Below are 15,945 nucleotides of genomic sequence, written 5' to 3' on the forward strand. Positions count from 1 at the left end.
CCTAAAAAAAATTTAAAAGTGTAAAAATCAAACGATGATCGGCTCAAAGGTCGTATGTATTGTGTCCGAGGTTATTGGGCCATGATGACTCACGCTGCACAAACAACCTGGTTTCCGGTAAGCTTAGTGTAGGACAGAAGTGTAAGCATAAAACGCTTTCTCTTCACGATAAACTATCGGTGACAGAAAAACTTGAAAAAGGAGCTTCAGTTTCCAGCATCTGTCTTGAGTACGGTATCGGAAAACAAACCGTGTCTGATATTAAAAAGAAAAAAAGTGAAATTCGTAATTTTGTTCTCAAGTTTAACTTGGAGAAAGAAAAAAGTAAAGTTAAATGAATGTGGATGCCTACTGATAAAGCACTAGATGATGCTGTGAACAAATGGTTTTCCCAACTTCATTCGTCCGGTTTTGCTGTGCGAGGAATAGAAATTCAAGCAGCGGCGGAGAGACTGGCTAAACAGTTAGGAACTGAACAATTTAAAGTGAGCTCAGGTTGGCTTTTTAGATTTAGAAGATGGCATAACATTTCAAACAAGAAAATGTGTGGGGAAATTCTTAGTGCTGATTTTGAAGCTGTTGAGCCTTTCAGGAAACAACTGAATGATTTTATTCAAAAGGAGGATTATCAATTGAACCAGGTGTACAACTTTGAGACGGGACTGTTTTGGAGAGCTCTGCCTGAAAACACACAAGTGTCAAAGACTTATAAAACCACACCTAGAAGAAAAATAAGCAAGGAATGTGTTTCAGCATTGCTGTGTGCAAATGCCGACGGAAGCCATATGTTAAAAACTGTCATCATTGGGAAAAGCAAAAAACCACGTGCCCTAAAAAACATTGTAATAATGGATGATCTACCGGTACACTACTACAATTCCTGCTATGCATGGTTTACCACGGAAATAACAATGGATTGGTTCCACAAGAAAGCTGTGCCTGAAATCAGAAGACATCAAATCAAAGATTTGAAAATCCCAGAAGACAAAGTAAAGGCCTTAGTTTTGCTACATAATGCACCAACCCACCCTGACGTTGACAAACTCGTCAGTCGAGATAAGAAGATTAAGTGCATGTTCCTGCCACCAAACACGACATCTGTTTTCCAGCCTATGGACCAAGGGGTGATCTATACGGCAAAGCAGCTCTACAGAAAGACGTTTTTGAGTGAAGTCCTAGAAGTCAAGGAGCCACTAGTTGGTGAAGAAGACAGAAGAGGACAACAGACATTGAAAAATTTAAAGTCGTACAAAGTAAGATCTATGATTTACAACTTTGCTGATGCTGCAAAAGAAATCAATTCAAAAACTTGGCGAATTCATGGAAAAAAACCTCTTAGATGAAGAGGCTAATTCAGAAACAGATGGTTGTAAAACAGAACTTTCATGAGACTCTACAACGAGGAGGGGAAAAGGCTGTCCTTAGAGGAGATAGAGTCATGGATGGAAGAAGATGATGATCCTGGCTACCACATCGTGACCGAAGAGGAGATCGCAGGTAGTGTAATGGGAGCAGCAGAAAGTTCATACAAAGAAGAAGATGAAGTGAGGAACAACTCTCAGCCAAAAATTAAGGTAAGCAAAGTGTAAGACCACTTGAACTTTGTAATTCAGTACGTTGAACAATCAACAAATGAAAACTTATCTGCTTATTATGAACACTTATGACACCCACGTGAATTGGTAGTAAAGAAAATAAACTGCAACCAATCACAAAAAAAGATGAGTAATTTTTTCAAACCAGTGAATGTGGCAAGTGATGTAAGTGAAGATGAACCAGTGCAATCTTGTTCTAAGTGATTATGCACATTATGTATTTTTAATGTAAATGCAGTATGTACATACATACATATATTTGCAAATTTTGTATTTGTACATATATTTGCACACATACATATATAAGCACACTGTGTGACCAACCAGGTATGAACCAACGTAAGCAGTGGTCAATGTGTGGCACCCACACCACATGGAAGAATGCAACCCTTCTGTGTTACCAGGCAATACTAGGTGCTAGATGACTCTCATCAACTGGTGCAATACCACCACTTTGCTTATTGGAGGCTTGACGTGGTTGAACCCATGTTTGTCTCCAGAGCTAAGTTCTGATCAACCCTTCCCCATCTCTTCCATCATGCAGTATGACTGATGACTTTTGAAGTTATGATGAACATCATGGTTAGATCCAATCTTCCTTACATTTCGAGGGTACAGCTCTAAAACGGTGTTCGTAGGCCGGCCGCTAGTTAGTACACCAGACCGAACCTATTGGTAACTTTTTAGGAGACTTCCGGATCAGCTGGTGTATAATCTTGCTACCTCTACTCTGGCAGATAGTGACTGGAGGGAGTCTGAGTAGTGTATATGGGGGGGGGGCATTGTCGAGGCCACATTAGGTCAAGGATCTGGGTATATTCTTACCACATGTACGCCATATCCAAAAATTTCATTACTTCATACAGCACTTTTTCTTACTATTGAATACACCATGAATTGTAAAACTAATAGAGTAAGCTTATCTGCGAAAAGATCTAAACCTCCCAAATATTTCCTAGTTCATTTCACAAATATATGTGATCTCAATTCTAATCTCAACGGCGTCCATTTCCACTTGCAGTCTTCCAAATCCCATGTACTTTTTAATTCAACTACTGCTCATCTCAGTTGCCCATATTATTCGTTGTATGATTCCTTTAGCCTCAAAGATGGTACTTGTGAATATGTCCGTCCCGATATTCCCTGTCAAAGACTTGGTAATTTGGAATCTCCTCTTTTCGATCTTCTCTGGCTTAAAATCTCTCTACTTCATTGTGTCAAATTCATCTGTTGTCTCGACTGTTCTCCCAACTCCACTAATCACTTGGAGCTCTTCGACTTTCTCTCTTTGCGCCGACCGGGCTAGCCGAGTGGGTAAAGTACCTGCCCGGCAACCCAAAGGTCGCGGGTTCGATTCCCGCCTCGGGCTTGGATCAAAGTACTGCAAAAACCTTGGGAGGTGCAATATGGCCACAGCAGCCGATGCGCCAACAACTACCAAATCAAAAAAAAAAATCAACTTTCTCTCTTTGCAACTTGACTTTCTCCAGTCCAACTTTCCTAAAAGTAAGATAATTTTTCTTGGTGATTTTAAGGTTCACAACTCAGCTGGCTTCCATTTTCTAGTCACACCGACCTAGCTGGTCGAGATGCTGAGGCTATTGCAATTTCTAATGACCTTGCACAGATTGTTCATTTACCTACATGTCCACTTGTATGGTTATACAACCAACATGCTTGATCTTTTTCTCACAAACAATGCTTCTTTCAAGTACAGTCAGTCCTCGTATAGCACGATAGTTGCGTTCCTAGAAACGCTCATGCAATGCAAAATCGTGCAATATAAACAACAGGCCCTATGCGAAAAGTAGGGTTAGGTGCCGACCACCCAAGATTGAACACACATTTGGAACCAAACATTACCAAACACAATAAATAATCGGGAAATTTTAATCGTTATAAAATACTTACGTATTTTATAACGGTTAAAATACGTAATAAAAATAATTATATTTTTTATTTTTATTATAATATAATAAATAATATTATAATTATTTATTATATTATAATAAAGTATTTTTAATACTAAAAAAGTATTTATTTTTACGAATAAAATACGTATTTTATTCGTAAAAATTTTATATTAAATAAAATAGTTGTTATAAAATACTTATGTATTTTATAACGACTATTACGTAATAAAATATTGCTAATGCTTTTGCTTCTATCGTAAGCAAACTTGTTTTTTGTTTGATTTTCTATTCAAACAGTTGACAGCCGTTGCATCTCTTCCAATTCTTTGTCTTAATCTAATGGATTTTAATTACACTTTGAGTTGTTCCTGCTATGAAAGTTGTTTTTATTTTCTCTGCATTCTTTGTAATTCTCGGCATTGCCTCATTTAGGTCTGTATCACGTGCAATATCACATGGTCTTTCATTTCGCTCAAAGCGTTTCACAGTTTCATATTTTTTTCGCTATCGACAGTAGCGGACTGGCCATAAGCCTTACCGGGGAAACCCGGTGGGCTGGAGGCCGGTGTGATTTTGGCCATAAACCGTAGTATGAGGCCACTATAAATTTTCCCGGGTAAGAATTTTTGACCCAGTCCGCCCCTGTTTATCGGTATTGCTTTTTTTTTTTTTCTCTCTGAATCTGCAGTGTATTCACCAGGACGCTTCCTTTTCACACCTTTTAAGTATTTTACTAATTTTTAGGGAATAAAGCGCAATTACAAAACGAGGAAGCACGCTTGATACACATAAACAAAGCTGCGTGCGTGTAGCAACTGAATAAACAACACTGTAAAGGCCGAGATACACTATTAACACCTCACATTTTACTAAAGCACATTTAGGGGTTACTACCATAAAACAATAAAAACAATTTCCAGTTGCGTTTCTGCTAGTGGAATCTGTTATAAACTGGTCGTAAACTCGATCTAATTGCAATTGCAAATTATCGATAGCTGGAATTGTGTGGGTTTTTACGTTATTATGGTGAAATGTGTTTCCCCTTCACTGATATAAAACACATAAATACATTTTCAGAATCTTCTCTTCGTTCAGTTGGTGTGATTCTGCATTCTACTGCCATTTCTTGTAAGCACAAAGGCGAATCGTGCATAAGCGAATTCGGTTCGGGTTATATAAGATATCGTTCCCCTATTTATAAATCGTGTATGATGGAATTCGTGTAATATAAACACGTGTTATACGAGGACCGACTGTACAAGGTTGAAGCGAGTGGTCCTTTAGGTACCTCAGATCACAACTTGGCGATTGTCTCTTCTCCAATGGAGCCTTTATCTCATGGCTATTCCCAACCTCATATTGTTTGACATTACAAGAATGAAAATGGGATGACCTGCGAGATTTCTTTTCTTCTTTTCCTTGGTCGGATTACTGTTTCAAAACTTCTGATGTCAACATTTTCTCAGATCATGTCAGTGAAATTATTCTTGTAGGAATGGGTATCTTTTATTCTACACTCCACTTGAAAATCTAGTCCTTTATCTAAACCTTGGTTTTCCATTAAATGTGCTAAGGGTGTTCAAGAGAAGAACGTTGCATATTGTAATTGGCTTGTTTCCAACTCTTCAGTTCCATTTTCTGCATACACCAAAGCTCACAACAATTGTAAAGCAGTCATTAATCAGTCCAAACTAGATTTTGATCAGGCTAAGAGTAGAAAACTTGCTCTTTGTCCTAATGGTAGCCGAACATTCTGGTCTCTTGCCAAAGCTATTGGCCGCAACTTTTGCTCATCTCTGCTCCCACCTTTGTCAAAGCAAGATGGTTCTGTTGTCACTTCAGCCAAGGATAAAGCTGACCTGCTAGCATCCCATTTTTCTTTGAGCTCATGTATTAATGATCTTGGTAAAACATCTCCCACCATTCCCAACACACTCCATTCAATGCCTCTTGTGGTCTTCCGTCAAAAGGATGTCAGAAGGATTTTGACGAATCTTGATTCTAAGAAAGTTCCAGGTCTCCTGATGATATTTGTCCACTTGTTCTCAAAACCTGTGCTCCTGAACTTACTCCTCTTCTTTGCCACCTTTTTTCACTTTCTTATTCCAAAGGTGTTTTTCCTTCTGCTTGGAAATTCTCATATCCAGCCAGTTCCTGAAAAGGGTGACAAATCCTCTCCCATCCAATTATCGTCCAATTGCAATTACTTCTACTCTTTCTAAAGTAATGGAGAAATGAACTAATTGCTAACTCTTAGACTACCTAGAAACCTTCCGTCTGATCAACGATCACCAGTATGGATTCCGTCCGTGTCCTGGTGATATTCTGGCTTATGTTACCCATTTATTGGCAAATTCCATGGAAAAGTTCTGTGAAACACAAGCAGTTGCTCTTGACATCTCAAAGGCTTTCGATCGTGTTTGGCATGAAGGTCTTCTAAACACGCTTCCATCTTATGGTTTGCCAACTGTTTTTGTAATTTGGTTATCCAGTTTTCTTTCTGATTACTCACTGAGGGTGATGGTAGATGGCTCTCTGTCTTCTAACTTCTCCACTAATGCTGGTGTCTCCCAAGGTTCAGTTCTTTCCCCCACTCTTTTCCTCTTGTATATTAATGACCTTCTTCCATTGACTGGAAATCCTATCCATGGTTTTGCCGATGATAGCACATTGCATTCCACTTTCCATTTTGAGAAACCTTGCTCTGCTCAATCAACTTCAAACTCTATTATCCGCTATCAATTCGTTAAATGCCGATCTCCAGGTAATTCTCCATCGGGGCAAAGACAACTTAGTTGATTTCAATCCTTCTAAAACTCAGTCTTGTCTTATATCTGACAAAAAGGATTCTTCTGCTCCTATGATTTGGTGACACTCTGATTTCTAGCCAAAATGATATATCTCTTTTGGGGATTATCCTGACTTCTAATCTCTCTTTGCACAAGCATATTACAAATATTGGTTCCTCTGCATCTAAAAAACTTGGTTTTCTCTTTCGCTCTTGGCGTTATTTGTCTTCCAAACAGCTCTTCACTCTTTTCAAATCGCAAATCACCCTACCTTGGAATATTGTTCCCACATATCTGCAATAAGGCCTCTGAGGTTGGGATTATTCATACCACCAATTTTAAACACACACACCAACCGTTTATGACCGGTTGAATAATGAAATAAAATAAAATAAAATGATAGAAAAGACTGTAAAATAATATTTACAAAAAACTTTTAATCATTTACAAAAAAACTAAACTATAACAAAAGTAAAATAAGTAAATAAGTTAAAATGCATTAAAATATAAATATAAAAGCGATAAAAAGACGATAAAAAACACTAGAGCTTTCGGAGGTATCTTCCTCCTTCCTCAGTAATAGTGAGACTTAAATGACACATCCTTAAATACCAGGTTCACGGCACACGTGGATGACCAGGCGCATACTCAGCATTCCTTTCACTTGTACCGGAACCGGAAGTGGACTGGACATGTGGAAAATTAAAACGTTTGTCTCTTGTCAAAACCACCGCCTCAAAAAGGGGGTGAAGCCTAACTCCCCTGTCTCTGTTTATACTATTGTTACCAGAGGATCCAATCCACAGACTTTCCAGCCACTTGCGGTCCCAGAATCTATGCGCCCGGTCAAGGATGACAGCGTTGTCGGGGGAGATCTGGTGTTGTTTTTCCCAATAGTGCTCGGCAATGGCGGATTTATTGAGCTCTGCGATCCGTATCGCTCGTGAATGTTCTCCCAGACGGTCCTTGAGACGCCGGGACTGTCTCCCAGACGGTCCTTGAGACGGTCCCTTTTTTACAGATACTTTCATGTGCACTGTTCTTCTGAATTGACTCTATAATTCTAGCTCTCTCTTTCAAAGCAATCCAAAAACCTGCCGCCACCAGCCAACATCCATTTACTGTCCAACTTCAAACTCACAGAACCAACGTTTCATCTTCCTTGTTTATTCATTCAACTGCCGTTTTCTGGAACAACCTTCCTTTATACATATTTCCTGAAAATTTCAGTCTACAAAAATTTAAGTCTAATGTCAACAAATATCTTCTTTCGTCTTCTCAATCTCCAACCCAAGCATGGACACTAAGTACTAAAGGTTCTAATACCTCTTGTGTTTGAGGTTTTCATAAAAAAAAAAAAAATTACCACATATTTTTGACTATATACATACATTATGTTGTTTAAATAAGTTTTACCCACCTTACAAAGTGTATTTCATATAATCCGGACTTTCATTAAAACTGACACCTTTCAGCCCCTATTAGGCTGGTTTAATGAGGGTTTACTGTATATATATATATAAATAAATAAATAAAAAATTGCACGTTGTCTTTTTGTGGACGAACAGGTACTCCCCCTCCATGGACTCGATTACAGTGGGGACAATCTACCCAGAAAACCTCCCTGACATTGCTCATGCTATGTTGACTTCCTTCGAGGAAGTCAACATTGCCTGATGGTGAACCCCCATATAGGGCACTCTGACCTTGTGATTTTATTACCCCATCACCATATTGCCTCTCCATCCCAAACTTTTTCCTGGTGGACACTATCACCCTAAAGCACTATATGCTGTCTTTAACAGTTCCTCCCCTGTTGAGGGTGGGTAGTCTCTACAGGGATGCTCCTTCATCCTTTTAACTTCAATTTTTTTGGTGGAAGTCTTGCTATCATCCACCTTCTTTGCCTTCACCTTTCATCCCAACAACTCCAATTGTCTGCCCTTGCACTCCTTTTCAATAAAAACAAAAAACACTTTTTTTTTTTCGTTTTCCCTGGAAAGACGTCAAGTAGCCATAAAAAAAAAAGTAGAATTTACGTTAAAAATAACAGTAGGGCATGTTAAGTTTACGTATTTGGCCTTCCTTTGTCACATGCTGAATTCTCATATAGTTTACCAAATCATCATACTCTGTGAATTGATGCATATTCCAAATTGTCTTCCACTAAATTGTCACATTCATTACTGTCATGTACCAAATTGTCTCATACACTATATTGTCATACCCAAATTAACACAAAGTGAATTGTTTTGTCAAATTGTTATATGACAAATTTTCGTACAATAAATTGTCCTTCAACAAATTGACATGGATCCAACCATGTGTGCTACCAGACAATGCTACCTTTGTGTTTTTGAGACCATCATAAAAATGAATAAATAAAAACAGACTTTACATAGAAGCATTCTAAGTCAGATCATTATTTCCTTAGTTTAGAAATCGAGACAAAGGTGTCCTGTCATTGATAAAGTAGTGCATATCTTTAGGAGCCAGTTGCTTACAAGAATCCGGGGCCTCTGAAGTTAGTGGATTCTTGTAAACAAGATTGCTAAAATGCCAACTTTGTACCAGTCATATCTTTTTCCCAACAGCATCTCCAAGACCTGGTTTCTATAGGCTTCTGAGTGGTTTCTGTTTATATAGAGGTTTTTGAGATGTAGTTTGAACATCTTTACTAAAAATTAATGGGGATCTGCTAGAATAGTGAAAAAACAATGGACAATCACTGAAGATAGCCTTCACATAGACTTCTGGCTTTAGTAATAGATGGTGGAATGCCAAAAGCATGTCACCTTCAAGAATCATTCATGTGCTACTCTTGTGTTAGAAACAACACCATCTTACTTTAAGCCAGTACAAGCCAAAGTGCATGTGTTACTTTGTATGAAATTGTTCCCCTCCTTGTTTTGCACAGTAAAGTGAGGAGCTCTGCTCCTTCTCTACCCTCCACAACACATACAGAGAGGACTCTCAAAACATATTCATTTATTTATGCATTTATATGAGCATAATGAACTTTGATTTAGCATTCTGCACATTGCTGTCTGTGAACTTTCCATTTCTATAAGATTAGAGGCAAAGGGTGAAAAAATGCAGAAAATGAAATGTACTCCTTTACACCACACTGCCCCCTTGATGTGGGCTACAAAATCTACCTGTGTTAGCTGCCAATGAGAGCACTCTGCATACTCACAAGCATGCCAGAGGTGGAAAGAAGAAAAAGAAATGGCACAGCTGAACATATATCAGGAGGCAAGAAAAGCGGTGAAATCTTTAAATACAAACAACCTATGTATGCTTAGAAGGTAGCAGGGAGATGTTCCATTGGAACTCAAACAGAAATGACTATCCCACCGAAACTGTCCTTCACTCTCATTTCATGCTACCTGTTAAGCTCACAAAAACACCACAGAAGGATCAATCAGCTGCCACTCCCATATCTGTATCTCCCAGTGCTCTACCAGTAGCATTAGTGTTAGTAGAGGCATATGATGCAAGAAAGCAAGCTTATGCCGCATCATCCAAAAAAAAAAAGGCTCCATTCGTTCCTCAGCTTTAAATTTATTTAGGCTATCGGCTTCCACAACGAAAGGTGGGAGTCTGTTCCACCAATCAATTACCTGCTGGCTAAAGACAAATTTTTGCACATCTACTCTACAACTATCTTTCCTCAATTTGAAACTGTGCCCCCTCAGGTTCTTAGTCTGAGCAAGAGGAAGAATCCCATCAGCATTCAGCTTACTCAACCCATTCAAGGCCTTATTCACCAAAGTGAATTAAACATAATTCCTAATTTAAAATTGAATACAATCTTACTAAAATAGGTAATTTAGTAAGATTGTATTCAGTTTTAAAATTGTGTAAAAAGATGTTCAATTGGATTGAGGTCAGTCGAATTTGGAAGCCAATCAAAATGGGTGGTATCTTCACTGTGTTCCTCGAACCACTCGTGCACAATGTGGGTCCAATGATGTGGACTGTTATTGTCTTAGAGGATCCCATTTCTCTCTGAGAAAAAATGCAACATGGTAGGGTGCACATGGTCTCCTAAGAGCTGCCTTTAGACCTCATCAGTAAAACATTGGACCATGTGCACTAGGGATCGTAGTTCTGGGTAGTGGGCACCATGCATAGTGGGTCCACGGACTCATAGGTTTATAGGCTGCTGACCAAATCAGCCATTTCTCCCTGGATGACCATCACTTGTTGGTCCCCTATACAGACTATAGGTAAATAACATGCACTAAATTTTATTCCCAATGGCAAGATTCTTGCCATGGACAGGCCACAAATAAACGAAACCAGATTAAGCCTGTAATTAAGAAATGACAGTCCAGTCTGTGTTGGGTCTGAAGAGAGGAAGTTGAAGTTGTTCTTGCTCAGCTCTGCATAGGTCACAGTCATCTGCCACACTTTTTGCAGCAGGCAGAAGAACCACCTATGTTCAAAACTATTTTAATCATTTGTCATGTTTTTATCGAATGTCCTGCATTTAGAATAGGATGGATTTTATGTTTTTTAATAATCTGGCTGAACCATTTACAGTCAGCTAGATTTCAGATGACAGAGAGCATGTCTGATGTTTTTAACTTTCTGCACTCCATGCACACAGATTTAAATTTATAATTTTTTGTCTTTTTATTTACCTTAGTACTTTGTTTATCTTAGTACATTATATTTACCTCCTTAAGTCTTCTTCACAGTAGCCTGTTTATAGGTTACCAACATATTTATTACTGTTCTTATTTTGATTTTGTGCATTTTGGACTAAGCTGCCATTGGGCCATTAAAATAACTCAGTCAATCAAACCAAACTTTGCAAAACTGTGATCCACTTCTGATCTTAACAACAGCCATTATCCTGCTAGGAATAATTTTTACCTGAATTTATAGTATTAGAATAACTTCAACCAAATTTATAGTAGTAGGCAGCTAATGATTAATTCCATTCCTCCTTCAAAATAGCTTTCAGTTGCATAGTAGAATTGAGGGCATTTCGGTCATGCCATGCATGTCATGCTATGAACTGGTATTTCAGCTTGCTTCAAGTATGATCCAGATGATTTAGATCAGCATTTAGTGCCATCTAGACCAATTTTTGTAGTTTCATGCTCACAGCAAGGTTTTTATAAGCCTGCCATTGTGACTAAGAGAATTGGTATGCAGAGACATGGGTTGATCCATTTATGTCAGATTGCCAGTGTTGGACTTGACCATGAAAGTTCTGAGCATTATGACCAAAAACCTCATCCCAAACTATGAGAAGTAGCTGCCAACTATGGTGCCTACATATCTTGAAAACTTATCCTGCTTTTTAACCATTCATCCCAGTATCTCCCCCAACTCATGTGCATCCTGGACTAAACAGTGTGTAGTATGGCTTATTGTACCTCACAAAATGTTCAGTATTCAGTGGCATTATGTTGCATTTGTGAGCTGTAGCTGTATGATGAAAATCATGAATACATAGTTATCTGTGGAAGCTGCATTACTTGAAATACAGATCTCAATTTACAGGATACAAAAAAAAAAAAAAAAAAAAAAAATCTTCCAGTGATTCAAAGCAGTGGGCCTATTTTTTTGTAGCATGTGATGAGTTCTCACACAAATCTTATTACCTCTTTATGAAAGCTTAAAGTAAATTTCTTGCAAAGTGAATGCACTCATGGTTACTGCTGTTGATGTGAAACCTCTTCCCTCATTTGTAAAAATGACTACCAGGGTGATGTAAATAACCTCTTCAGCATTTACCTCTTTATAGGTCTTGTTGATATCTAGCTCACTTCTTGAATGTTGTATCTACCTAGTTCCCCTATCTTTTCACGTTTTATCCACAGTTGAGTTTGGAAGGTTCAAATGGATTTCAGCAACTGTATTATCAGACATGTTGGAAACTGTAAGCTCAACATCAGAATGTATAGAGGACGCTGCTGCTGGTGATGATATAAATAGTGCTCCAACACTTTTATGGCTGTTTCTACTTTGCACATACTTCACAGGTGTGTTTTTATGCTTTTGAGAGTATTTAGTCTATGAATAATTCTGTTATTACACTATCACTAAGAACCATGAAACTTTTTGAAATATATATTATTAAAACAGCTTAAATTTTTTGATCTAGGATACAGAGTGTCTGAAACAGGTCCATTCATTGTTGCTTACTTGGAGTACAAATTGCTGCTTACAGGATACACAAAAAAAGTTTTCTTCCATTCTCAATGATTCAGAAAATAATATTGGACTTATTATTTGTGAACGTGTGATGAACCTTCCACCACAGATCTCATTGCCTCTGTATGAAAGCTTAAGGTAAATTTCTTTTAAAGGTTATATTACTTTAATTTTTTTTTTTTTTTTTTTTCTATGTTTGATGTATTTGAATAAGGAGAAACATTTAATTACGCACTCTACATAGATATAAAAATTGATGGTATTACTAATCAGCTATTAGTTCTTAGAGGAGCTAAAGGGACTGTTTTTATCCATATAGGAATCTTCTGGCATTATAACCCAGGGTGGGCCTTAGCCTTCTCAACAATGTTGCACCAGTTAGCGCTCCCAGAAGTCATACCTCTCCACCTTCTTATTCTCATGATCTTTAAGTCCTCTTCTATGTCATCCATCCATCTATCTTTTCTGCGGTCTTCCTTTTGTCCTCCTACCAGGTTTCCATTTCATTATACTCTTAGTTGTTCTGCTGTCATCCATCCCATAACATGTCCTAACCAGGCAAGTCTCTGGCATTTTCACAAATGTGAATAAGGAGAAACCCTGAATAAGATGGTCAAGTTGATTTATTCTGATCCTCCAAGATCCATCAACATCTTTACGGGCCCATAAACCTTCCGTAAAACTCTATGTTCAAACTCTCAACAACTGCTCATCTTAACTCATTAATGTACAAGCTTCACAACCAGTATGTCACAACTGGTCTAATGAGGCTTTTGTATATTCTTAATTTTAAATGTCTGTTCAATACTCTGAACTTCATTAGTTTTTCTTGTGCATAGAAACATCTGTTTCCACTCAGGATTTGGGACTTAATTTCATTAGTAATAGAGTTGGATTGGTTTATCTGCGAACCTAGATAGGTGAAATTTTGAACATGCTGAAACGAGAAGCTGCTAGTTCTTAAATTTTCCATGTTATCTGCCATTCTCCGGAATTCTATATATTTTGTCCTCGCTTTATTTATCCTAAGTCCTAATTTTGTGCTTCACTAATGGCCTCTGTAGCTGAGTGGTCAAGAGTGGGAGTGCAGTAGCACACGCTCTTTGAGTAGACCGGGGTTCAAGCCCCTGACTGCTAAATATGGTCGATCTGCTAACCCGCACTGGACCAGTGTGGCAGATTATGGTCCATTCCCCTCAGCATGAATTGTTGAGGAGACTTCCATCCTGCAGTTTACTTTTTTTCCTTTTTTTTTTTTTTTTATCCATCCTGGCCACTGTTTCCTCCAGTGCTCCTTAGTGTTAGTCCTACTGATAATAGCAACATCATCAGCATATACACAGACCTGCGCTGTCATTGTGCTTATTTGTCCAGTCACTTCTAATTTTTTGACAACTGCCTCTAAAACCAGTTAAATAACACAGTAGAGAGTGTTGTTATGTTATTTTGGTTTTTAGGAGCATTAGCAACTAAGGCCATATTGCTCCAGGGATATGCGGTGGTCATTCCCTGACACCTTTCCGCATCCTCCGTATTTGGTGAGCACGGGCTCGAACCCCGGTCTAATCAAGAAGTGTGTGCTACGCACTGCTGTTCCTGCCCACTTGGCTACGGAGGCGCCGGTAGAGAGTGCATCGCCTTGTCTAACAGTGGTGTTAATGTCAAAGGGAGTCGCCAACTCATTGTCAATTCTCACTACTGCCTCAGAGCCAGCCAGGGTTGCTTTTATGAGCCTAACAATCTTTGTGGATATGCCCAAGAGAAGGAGATCATTTATCATATAGGTTAAATACTTTTTCCTATATCTGCCTCGATGAAAATCTTGTCAGTTGTTGAACGATTGGATCTGAATCCACACTGATATTCTCTAATGATTTTCTTTGAATATGCTGCCAGTCTATTATAAATAAATCTGAGAAGACCTTGTAAGTAATGCTCAGCAATGTAATACCTCTGTAGTTAGAACAAAGCAGTTTATCACCCTTCTTGTGAATCAGCTGTATGATTCCAAGTATCCATTCATCCAGGATTTTTTCCTCAGACCATATTAATAGTATCAGATTATATATTCTTCTCCATAGTGTCACTCCACCATCCTTGAGCAACTCTGCAGTTATTCCATCAGCCCCCGGTGCTGATGGAATGACCATATAGGAATACTGACAAAATGAAAAAGAACTGAGCATTTGGTTGCAGAATATAAGGTCATATTAAAAAAAAAAAATGTTGTGAAATAGGTCAAAATGTTATTGTGCCTGCAATTGTGCTCTGACTTGACAGGAATAATTTGATGATGCAAGACTTGTTGATTAACTCTAGACTTGAGGCACTGCAAAATTCTACCCAGGGCCTAATTGATTGACAAGTCTCTCAACATATACTCCTTCCTATTGTGTCTGGGCAGTTTTGCAGATACAGTCTGTCCTCGTATAGCACGATAGTTGCGTTCCTAGAAACCCTCGTGCAATGCAAAATCGTGCAATATAAACAACAGGCCCTATGGGAAAAGTGGGGTTAGGCGCCAACCACCCAAGATTTGATCATTTGGAACCAAAACATTACCAAACACAATAAATAATCGAGTAATTTTAATCTTTATAAAATACTTACGTATTTTATAACGATTAAAATACTTACGTATTTTATAACGATTAAAATACGTAATAAAAATAATATTATATTATAATAAAGTATTTTTAGTATTTTTAATGCTAAAAAAGTATTTTTACAGATAAAATACGTATTTTATTTGTAAAAAATTTATTATATTAAATAAAATAGTCGTAATAAAATACTTACGTATTTTATAATACGTAAATATAAATTATAATACGTAAGTCGTAATAAAATGTTTACGTATTTTATTACGACTATTACGTAATAAAATATTGCTAATGCTTTTGCTTCTATTGTAAGCAAACTTGCTTTTTGTTTGATTTTCTATCCAAACAGATGACAGCCGTTCCATCTCTTCCAATTTCTTTGTGTCTTAATCTAATGGATTTTAATTACACTTTGAGTTGTTCCCGCTATGAAAGTTGTTTTTATTTTCTCTACATTCTTTGTAATTCTCCGCGTTGCCTCATTTAGGTCTGTAGCACGTGCAATATCAACGGTCTTTCATTTCGCTCAAAGCGTTTCACAATTTCATATTTTTTTTCTCTATCGACAGAAGCGGACTGGCCATAAGCCTTACGGGGGAAACCACGGTGGGCCGGAGGCCGGTGTGATTTTGGCTATAAACCGTAGTATGAGGATACTACAAATTTTCCCGATTAAGAATTTTTGACCCAGTCCGCCTCTGTTTATCGATATTGCTTCTTTTTTTTTCTCTCTGAATCTGCAGTGTCTTAGCCAGGACGCTTCCTTTTCACACCTTTTAAGTATTTTACTAATTTTTAGGGAATAGAGCACAATTACAAAATGAGGAGGCACGCTTGATACACAGAAACAAAGCTGCGTGCGTGTAGCAAC

At 38.0% G+C, this 15,945-nt stretch overlaps 1 protein-coding gene across 2 annotated transcripts in view; it reads left to right on the top strand.

Annotated features, from left to right (window-relative positions):
• Positions 1-15,945, top strand: part of LOC150083302 (protein BCCIP homolog) — a 161,201-nt gene that overhangs the window by 102,283 nt on the left and 42,973 nt on the right. For both annotated transcript variants that reach the window (XM_090377162.1, XM_090377163.1), the window contains exon 6: positions 12,422-12,609. In XM_090377162.1, coding sequence (XP_090233288.1) covers positions 12,422-12,609 — 188 coding nt within the window. The remainder of the gene's footprint in view (positions 1-12,421; positions 12,610-15,945) is intronic.

This window comes from Mastigoproctus giganteus, chromosome 7, assembly GCF_048544385.1.
Source record: "Mastigoproctus giganteus isolate SK-2022 chromosome 7, ASM4854438v1, whole genome shotgun sequence".
In the NCBI taxonomy this organism is placed as follows: domain Eukaryota; kingdom Metazoa; phylum Arthropoda; class Arachnida; order Uropygi; family Thelyphonidae; genus Mastigoproctus; species Mastigoproctus giganteus.